Source organism: Macaca thibetana, chromosome 17 (genome assembly GCF_024542745.1).
Source record: "Macaca thibetana thibetana isolate TM-01 chromosome 17, ASM2454274v1, whole genome shotgun sequence".
Lineage (NCBI taxonomy): Eukaryota > Metazoa > Chordata > Mammalia > Primates > Cercopithecidae > Macaca > Macaca thibetana.
The window spans coordinates 23,888,871-23,898,097 of record NC_065594.1 but is presented as its reverse complement, the minus strand read 5'-3'; the positions used below and the strand labels follow the sequence as shown (position 1 = coordinate 23,898,097).

Genomic DNA, 9,227 nt, shown 5'->3' with positions numbered 1-9,227 from the left:
AGCTTCCAGTCATCAGGAACGAGAAGGCAATGGGCATACCACATTTGGTTCCTGTACATAAGACAATTTGAGGTGGGGTGGGGAATGGGAACACCCTCCTTACTCAGAATTGTATTTTCCAGTGTGTACACAAGAATAAAAATCTTCTTAGTGCTGTTAACAATCTCAGAATTCTAAAGCTTTGCTTCTAAAAGCAAATAATATAAAAATTGCTTTTCTCAATGGATAGGTATCTCTTTGCTTTAATTATATAACATTTTCTTCAATTTTCGGCATTTGCTCCTTGTTTATTTTTATTATTTTTTTTCTTTTTTTCCTGCAAACACTATGGCAACTTGAGCATTTGCTACTTCTTGGTTGCAGCATCCAGGAGCAGCTGACAAAATGAATGAGTGAAAAACAACTTTTCCCTGTGCTTAGTTTACTTAAGCTTCTTTGTTTTGTTTGATGGTCTTGATGGTATGATTTTGGATTGCTTAATATATAATAATTTGTGCTAGAAAAAACTAACATATACATGTATTGTTTTCATTAAAAAATTAATTGAAGAGAAAGAGAAAAGCAATATTTTAATGCCCCAGGAATTGAAACTAACCTTTTCTGTCTCCACTGGACCCCTACATCCCTCTTTTGATTTGCTGGTATCATTTGCCATGTATTGGTCAATACATGTCTGCTGGGTGAGCAATAAAATTCTGGGGGCAAGCCAGTTTTGAGAAGTTTATAATCTGACTGGGGGAGACATATCTTGAAATTTTGGAAAGATACTTTACTTTTAATTATCTTAAAAGCAAACAAAAGAAACATCAATTGACCATGATTCTGCCCGTTTCTCACCTCAGTATCACTACGGTAAAACAAGCTAATCATGAACACTGCCATTTCACTACAAACTTAAATGCTCTCCTTTTATTAACGTTGAGTATGAACACGAAACATGATCACCTGTTTAAAAGAAAAACACCGCTTTGTTCTTTGACAATTTCAAAATAAGGAACTTTGGCTTTTTATTCCTTTTAAGAGTTTCTGTAGTTGACTTTTTTTCTTGCTATACAATTCTCCTTGGATCTGTATTACCTCAGCTCCTCAGATCCAGCAAGGGTAGAGAGTCCTCATTTAAAAAACATTCCCTAATTGTACACATTAAAAGCTAATATTTAAGAAAAACCCTCTTAATCCTCCAACCCCTATTCCTATTGTGAGTAATCTGGTTTAATACAAGTTAAGTCTATAAATAAATTTGTTCTTTCTCCTCAAAAAAACAGTTAAGAAACTTTACAAGAATTACAGGTTTAAAAAATTTACCAAGAGAAATGAAAGTATTGTCACTTAACCATTATTAACATACGGTGTTCAAGCCTTCCAGTATCAGCGCCTATAGCACAGCATCGCCGCTAGCTGTTTCACTAGCATGCTGACTAGGAGGCTTCTCAGTCACTCTTTTCTTCTCCTTGATAGTGTCTGTACTCTGGCTTCAGCTCCCATGTGTTTTTGTGGATCCCTTTTACATTCTGAACACCAATTTCTTTTAAGATTTCCTTCAGGTACACCTAAAACAAAAACAAAACCCCTTAACAAATGAGATTATAAAGGCAGGGAACAAAACTTAAAATAAGGTGATATGCCGAAACACATATGCAAGTCATAAAAAGTATGATCCTAAAAGCTCAGCAAGATTTCTCTATAAGGAGGTTCAATAAACTGCCTTTTGATTCTACATGTGCGATGATAACTGCACTAAATGCACTAAAAAACTGCACTAAATATACGATCATGTGCATTAAAGGGGTTGAAAGTCCTGAATGCCAACAACTTAAAAGCTAAAATAAACAACAACGACAACAAAAAACCCCACAAAAAACACTAGATGAAATACACGAAAAAATTACTGGTCCTCACTCAATGTGACACAGTACACCAAGTGTAATCTGCCCTTGAGTTCAATGGACTCAGTTCACAGACTGAAACCAGTAGTTTCAGGAGCAGTAACATATATAAAAAATGAGTAACATTTTTGAGAATATTCTATCAAGAAAGCATATGACAGGTATCCAGAATTCTCAGTTCTCAGATGAGTTCTCAAATTTGTTATTAGGCCACCCACTTATTTTTTCCTATGCAAGAAGGAGAACTGTTATTTGTATTTACTTCTATTTGTACTTTATCCAAGCTTGCCAACACAGATAAGGGAATAAGAAGTGATAATAAGGCTGGGCTTGGTGGCTCACGCCTGTAATCCCAACACTTTGGGAGGCCGAGGTGGGCGGATCACCTAAAGTCAGGAGTTCGGGACCAGCCTGGCCACCATGGTGAAATCTCGTCTCTACTAAAAATACAAAAATTAGCCAGGCATGGTGGTAGGGACCTGTAATCCCAGCTACTAGAGAGGCTGAGGCAGGAGAATCGCTTGAACCCAGAAATTGCAGTGAGCCGAGATTGTGCCATTGCACTCCAGCCTGGGCAATAAGAACGAAACTCTGCCTAAAAAAAAAAGTGATAAGACATCCCCCAAAACTATCAGGGATGCAGCTTTGTGTTTGGCTTCTCCAAAGAAAACAGTCTGTAGTATGGTGTTTTAGGTCCCTAAAAATTCAATAAACATTTACTAAGCGATTACTATGGTCATGGAAATGATGGCTATTTAAGTGTAATACGAAACTCCACCTTTGCTTGCCAATGCTGAAGGCCAAAAAGCATTCCACAATAAGCTGACCAATATAAATTACAAAATTTCCTTCTCAGAGAAGAAAGATAATAATAATAATTACTATTATTTTGAGACGGAGTTTTGCTCTTATTGCCCAGGCTGGAGTGCAGTGGCATGATCTCGGCTCAATGCAATCTTTTGCCTCCTGGGTTCAAGCGATTCTCCTGCCTCAGCCACCTGAGTAGCTGAGATTACAGGTGCACGCCACCATACCCAGCTAATTTTTGTATTTTTAGTAGAGATGGGGTTTCACCATGTTGGCCAGGCTGGTCTCAAACTCCTGTCCTCAGGTGATCCACCCACTTCGCCCTCCCAAAGTGCTGGGATTACAGGCCTGAGCCACCGCGCCCGGCCAAGATAATTATTTAAAAGCGACTCTTTTGTTGTTGTTGCAGAACAAAACAATCCAACAATAATTTGTGTGCGTGTGCTTCAAAGAACCAGTTACGGTATGATGATGACTCATCCCATTGATGGAAGACGTAGTTTTTCTTACTGGTTGAAATGAGACATTAATAAGAAAAATGGCTGAGAAGTTCTTGTCCGTATATTTAAGGAAGTTCTTGTCCGTATATTTAAGGTAGCGCTCTTCTCTAGCATGGTGCTAGACTACCTGCATCAGAACCTTGTGGGGAGCTTGCTAAATAAGACTGAGCTTGGGCCTACTGAGTCAAAGTCTCTTGGGTTAGGCCCAGGAATCTGCATTTTAACAAGTGCCTAGGTGTGTATATACTAAAGTTCATGTGTATATACTAAACTCATGTGTATATACTAAAGTTCCACCACATCTGGCTTAAGGTTCTTCCAGTTCTGATACTCTAAGATCTTTGAGTCTTTAGTGTGTTGCTTCGTTCTCTGAGTCTCATCATTGCTGGAGATTACGTGCTACCAACATAATCTAATGCCACTTTACACTGACTGATACAATGCTCTAGAGTTCATAAAGTCCTTTCAGTTACGGGTAGCTTGTCACCTAGAAACATAATAGCTGATTAGTACTGGAACTACACAGAGGTTCCTCCAGGATGGCTTACAGCTCTCTCGGACAGCCTTTCCATTCCAGCAGCCAAGCCCCAGCAGGTGGCAGCAATGAACCAAATGAGCCCTGGGTTCCCCCAGGCTTGCTTGCCTCCCACACCTTCTACAGTTGGCTTCACTAGCAGACCTGTGTCAATGAGTAAGCATAAAGGCTTGAGATATCCAGGTAATAGAAAATGCAAGTCTGCCACCTGCTATTTCAAATTACATTTAAAAAAACAGGGTGCTGTTCATAAACTACTTTCTAATTGAACAGGATTTATAAATGGAAAATGATTGGTTAGGCACAAATGATTCTCTGTTTAGGTGCCAAGAATGACATCTTTGTAAAATTCCAAAGAATGGTTTATTATGAGACTGGCTAAGACGATGTTGCACAAACAACCATACAATTGTGGATGCATTGCAATGGGTCAAAAATGAAAAGAACGATTGCCAGGAGCATTTTAGCAGCTCCATAGAAAAGAAGCTCTCCTGACTTCAAGACTTGTGTGCCGATTTATAATCTAGGCCCAGAAAATGAAAAGCCTAAAAAGGGTTAAGTCTTAAGTGTACAGATTCAGTTGCTTTCATGTCCAACCTCATTTTGGCAATCTAGCAGAGTATATGGAATTCTTTTTATATACGAAGGTGTCATTCTTTTTTCTTTTTAACAATAAGAGTGGAATAAGATGATCATGGTCTGTTGTCAATTTCTCAAGCAACAAAATGCAATCAGGGTCACAATGTACTGTGATAAGGGGGTAGGAGACATAAACTTCCTGATTTTTAGGATGTTCTAAACTGCAACCTAAGACCATTTTACTCTAATCAAATAAATTAGCTTGGCAGGGAAGTAGGTACAAAACATTAGCAGAGAAAGTAATAGTGACAATAGGGAAAAACAAGGTCTCTAAAGGGAAAATCTCTAAAGGGAAGACATGGACAGAGAAGAGAGAGAGCACATGTCCTTCCTCTGTCTAAAATATTCCAATGACTTCCCGCTTTGGGGCTACACATTAAATTCCAAACGCCTTTGAGGCATCCACTCAGGTCTGCCTTCTCCCTTTAGCCTCATCTTCCAACACTCCCCGTTACACATACTTCCCATTTCTGTATCTGCATGCTTCCGGGTTTTTCCCACGTTGTTTCCCTTTCTTGTTATGTTTATCTCCTTTCCTCAAATCTGAACCCCTCATTCTTCAAGACTAGGCCCAAACGTTACTTTCTCAGAGAAACTTTCTCTAACAGCCTTACCTTAGATTTACATTTCACACTGCACAATCTTCGATGGTAGCTCTTATTATATTATAATCCTTTATTTATATGCCTTGCTCTCCTCTTAAATCACACGCTCCTTTTTTTTGGGGGGGGGGGGTAGGGGATGGGGACGGAGTTTCACTCTTGTTGCCCAGGCTGGAGTGCGATGGTGCGATCTTGGCTCACCGCAACCTCCGCCTACTGGGTTTAAGCAATTCTCCTGCCTCAGCCTCCCGAGTAGCTGGGATTACAGGCATGTGCCACCACACCTGGCTAATTTTGAGTTTTTAGTAGAGATGGGGTTTCTCCATGTTGGCCAGGCTGGTCTTGAACTCCTGACCTCGTGATCCACTCTCCTCGGCCTCCCAAAGTGCTAGGATTACAGGCATGAGCCACCACGTCTGGCCACATGCTCCTGTTATAGTGCCTGCGTGCACATCACAGAGACTCAGTGTAGTTATGCAAAGTGAATAGGGTGTGCTTAAGACTGACAAAGCAGCTAAGAGGATTGCTGGGTGGTGGTGGGGGATATCACTAAGAAGGTCCATAAAAATAGACCATTCAAATTCTAGTTCATTTTTAGAACTCAAGCCGTGATCTAGTTTGAGAAACAAAAGTTTACTGACTAAACTGTACTACGTGAATTTGAATGTAATTTATTACTAAAATCTGCATTTTAGTGCTAAAATATTGTTGGTGACAAAGCCAACTGAAGAAGAGGTTTTAAAGGTTCTACCAGGATTGAAAATTACTTGGTAATCTTATTTCTCTTTTTAACATTCATATATTCACTCAAATATTTATTCCAGCATTTACAATGTGCCAAATAGAATGGTAGACACTCAGCCTCCTTCTCAGAGTTCACAGTTTAAGTTTAGCATAGAGGATGCGGGTAAAGAAAAAGGCACATTAGGCCGGGCGTGGTGGCTCACGCCTGTAATCCCAGCACTTTGGGAGGCTAAGGCGGGTGGATGACCTGAGGTCAGGAATTCAAGACCAGCCGGCCAACATGGAGAAATCTTGTCTCTACTAAAAATACAAAAATTAGCTGGGTGTGGTAGCAGGCACCTGTAGTCCCAGCTATTCAGGAGGCTGAGGCAGGAGAATCATTTAAACCTGGGAGGTGGAGGTTGCAGTGAGCTGAGATCACACCACTGTACTCCAGCATGGGCAACACAGCAAGGTTCCATCTCAAAAGAAAAAAAAAAAAGAAAAAGAAAAGAAAAAGGCATATTGGCAGGTAATTAGAAAATACAATAGAGGCACGTGTACAGGGTATTGTGAGACCACTGAGAAGGAGCACCTAACACAGCCCGCACAGAGATGTTACGTTCTTTGACGATAGATATTTGCGCATAGAAATGTTACTTGCTTTGAGGATAGATATTTGATTATCTGACTTGAATAGCAATTCTGTGTAGAGATCTACAGAAAGGAGTTCTCCTCCTCCTACTTATTCTAAACATTGAGTGACTTTCCAATTAAATCTTCTGTCTAACCACCTGTATTTGAAACAAAGGATTCTAGAAGTGAGAAGATCGCCTTTATGTCACATAGGATTGGGGATATGTCTCATTACAGACTATGTGCTGAGCTGCAGCACAAGATCTGAAAAAACTGGCTCTGGTCCAGCAATTCTCCTTCAAAAGGATGTGTGGGAGAGAATTTACAGCAAGTCTGAATGCAGAGAAATAAGGGATAGAACATCACAGCTTTCTTGGAAGGAAATGGCAAGGCACATACTTGACCAAAGAGGTCAAGTGATTAGGATGTTTGTTTGCATTTGTGGGTCAAGTTAAAACTGCAGTGGGCAAAAAGCCAGAAGTCCATGGATCCACTTCCTAATTGGCCCCCAAGACTGAGACAAACCTATGTAGAGTCATAAGGCACAGTAGCCTATTATTTTAGTCTTTTGCTCCTTCCTTCCCTCCCTCCACCCCCTACCATTTCTCATATCTTCTTTTCCTCTCCTGCTCTGTCAAACAAATGGAGGACTTAATCTGCATTTCATCTTATCAGGCATTTCAGTGATAAGCATAATAATACATCAATTATATCTAAATTTGTAGATGTTCATTAAAAACATACACCTTTGACAGGGAGATGATCACCAACTATTAATGCTTTAAGTAAGTTAACAATATGACCCTGTTAGGGTTCTGGTCACAAAAGCTTCCCAAAATGGTGAGACTGAATATGCAACATGCAAACTTAAACTGATGATGGCACTGATTAATGCAGTCGACAAGGGGAAATGCACTATATGCTTTTTATAAAGTGATCCAACCCCAAGAAGGGCATTATCGATTCTGTGATAATTTCAAAGTATCATTTCATCTTTACATGATTTTTTTGTGAACGACTACAACTCCTTTAAGAGATATCAACAGAACGAAAACTTACTGATGAAGATGTTAGTGACTTCAAGGCACAAAATTCTTCTGTTAAAATATAAACTACACATTAGGAAGAAACTGTGATCAAATGTGATATGGTTTGGATGTGTGTCCTCACCAAAATCTCATATTGAAATGTAATCCCCAGCGTTGGAGGTGAGGCCTGGTGAGAGGTGATTGGATCACGGGTTGGAACTCTCATGAATTAGCACCATCCCTCTGGGTACTGTCCTCATGATAGTGAGTGAGTTCTCCTGCCATCTAGTCGTTTAAAAGTGTGTAGCATGTCCTGCCTCGCTCTCTCCTGCTTTTGCCATGTGACGTGCTTCCACCATGACTGAGTTTCCTGTGGCCTCTCCAGAAGCTGAGCAGATGCCAGTATCATACCATACAGCCTGCAGAACCATGAGCCAATTAAATCTCTTCTCTTTTTTTTTTTTTTTGAGACGGAGTCTCGCTCTGTCGCCCAGGCTGGAGTGCAGTGGCGCGATCTCGGCTCACTGCAAGCTCCGCCTCCTGGGTTTACGCCATTCTCCTGCCTCAGCCTCCTGAGTAGCTGGGACTACAGGCGCCCGCCACCGCGCCCGGCTAATTTTTTGTATTTTTAGTAGAGACGGAGTTTCACCGTGGTCTCGATCTCCTGACCTTGTGATCCGCCCGCCTCGGCCTCCCAAAGTGCTGGGATTACAGGCGTGAGCCACCGCGCCCGGCCAAATCTCTTTTCTTTATAAATTATCCAGTCTTGGGTATTCTGTTACAGCAATGCAAGAATGGCCTAATACAGAAAATGCAATAGACATTTTCACTCACTCACAGGGAAGGTGATGCTAGGAGACTTCTCTGAAACACAGACCATTTCTGCATTTTTCTTCTCCTTTTCTCCTGGTTTCACTTTTTCTTCCCCATTAGATCCTGCCTCCTATCTTCCACTCAGGGTCCCACTGTCTCCATTCCTCCCTGTAAAAACTCTAAGCAGCACACAGATGGGTGACGAAATGGTCATGGTGCAAACCCTACTCCACTTTCCCCCAGCTCTACTTTACTGCTTAATCCAAATCTTGAAAAAGCAAGTATTGCGTTAATATTTGTATGCTAGTAAATTATCTCACGTTCGTAACATCTCCTCTGTCTGGCACTGATGAAATGTTTCACGTTTGAATATTGCAGGTAAACAAAATTTACTTTCTTTAGGCCAAAACTTTTAATTTTGTTTAAAGACATGCTTCTAAATTGTATTAGGCTGGGCGTGGTGGCTCATGCCTATAATCCCAGCACTTTGGGAGGCCAAGGTGGGTGGATCACCTGAGGTCAGGAGTTTGAGACCAGCCTGGCCAACATAGCAAAATCCTGCCTCTATTAAAAAAAATACAAAATATTTGCCAGGTGTGGTGGCAGGCACCTGTAATCCAAGCTACTTGGGAAGATGAGGCAGAAGAATCGCTTGAACTCGGGAGGCAGAGGTTGCAGTGAGCCAAGATCATGCCATTGCACCCCAGGATGTGCGATAAGAGCGAGACTCCGCCTCAAAAAAAAAAAAAAAAAACATGTCTAGCAGTTCCTCAGAAGGCTAAACAAAGCTACCATGTGACCGAGCAATTCCACTCCCAAGAGATATGAAAACATATATTCACATGAGAATTTGTACACAAATGTTCATAGCACCCTTATTCACAATAGCCCCAAAGTAGAAACAACCCAAACGTCCAACCCAAATGTACCAATGTATAAACAAAATACGGTATATATATACTATAATACATATTTGCAAACAAAAAGAAATGAAGTACAGTCAGCCTTCCATATTCTTGGGTTACACATCCACGGATTCAACCAATGGCAGATCAAAA

At 40.8% G+C, this 9,227-nt stretch overlaps 1 protein-coding gene across 1 annotated transcript in view; it reads right to left on the bottom strand.

The window, feature by feature from the left end:
• Positions 1 to 881: 881 nt before the first annotated feature.
• Positions 882 to 9,227, bottom strand: part of GTF2F2 (general transcription factor IIF subunit 2) — a 170,776-nt gene continuing 162,430 nt past the window's right edge. The window contains exon 8 of the mRNA XM_050766237.1: positions 882 to 1,550. Within this exon, the coding sequence (XP_050622194.1) occupies positions 1,431 to 1,550 (120 nt within the window). The 3' untranslated portion in view covers positions 882 to 1,430. The remainder of the gene's footprint in view (positions 1,551 to 9,227) is intronic.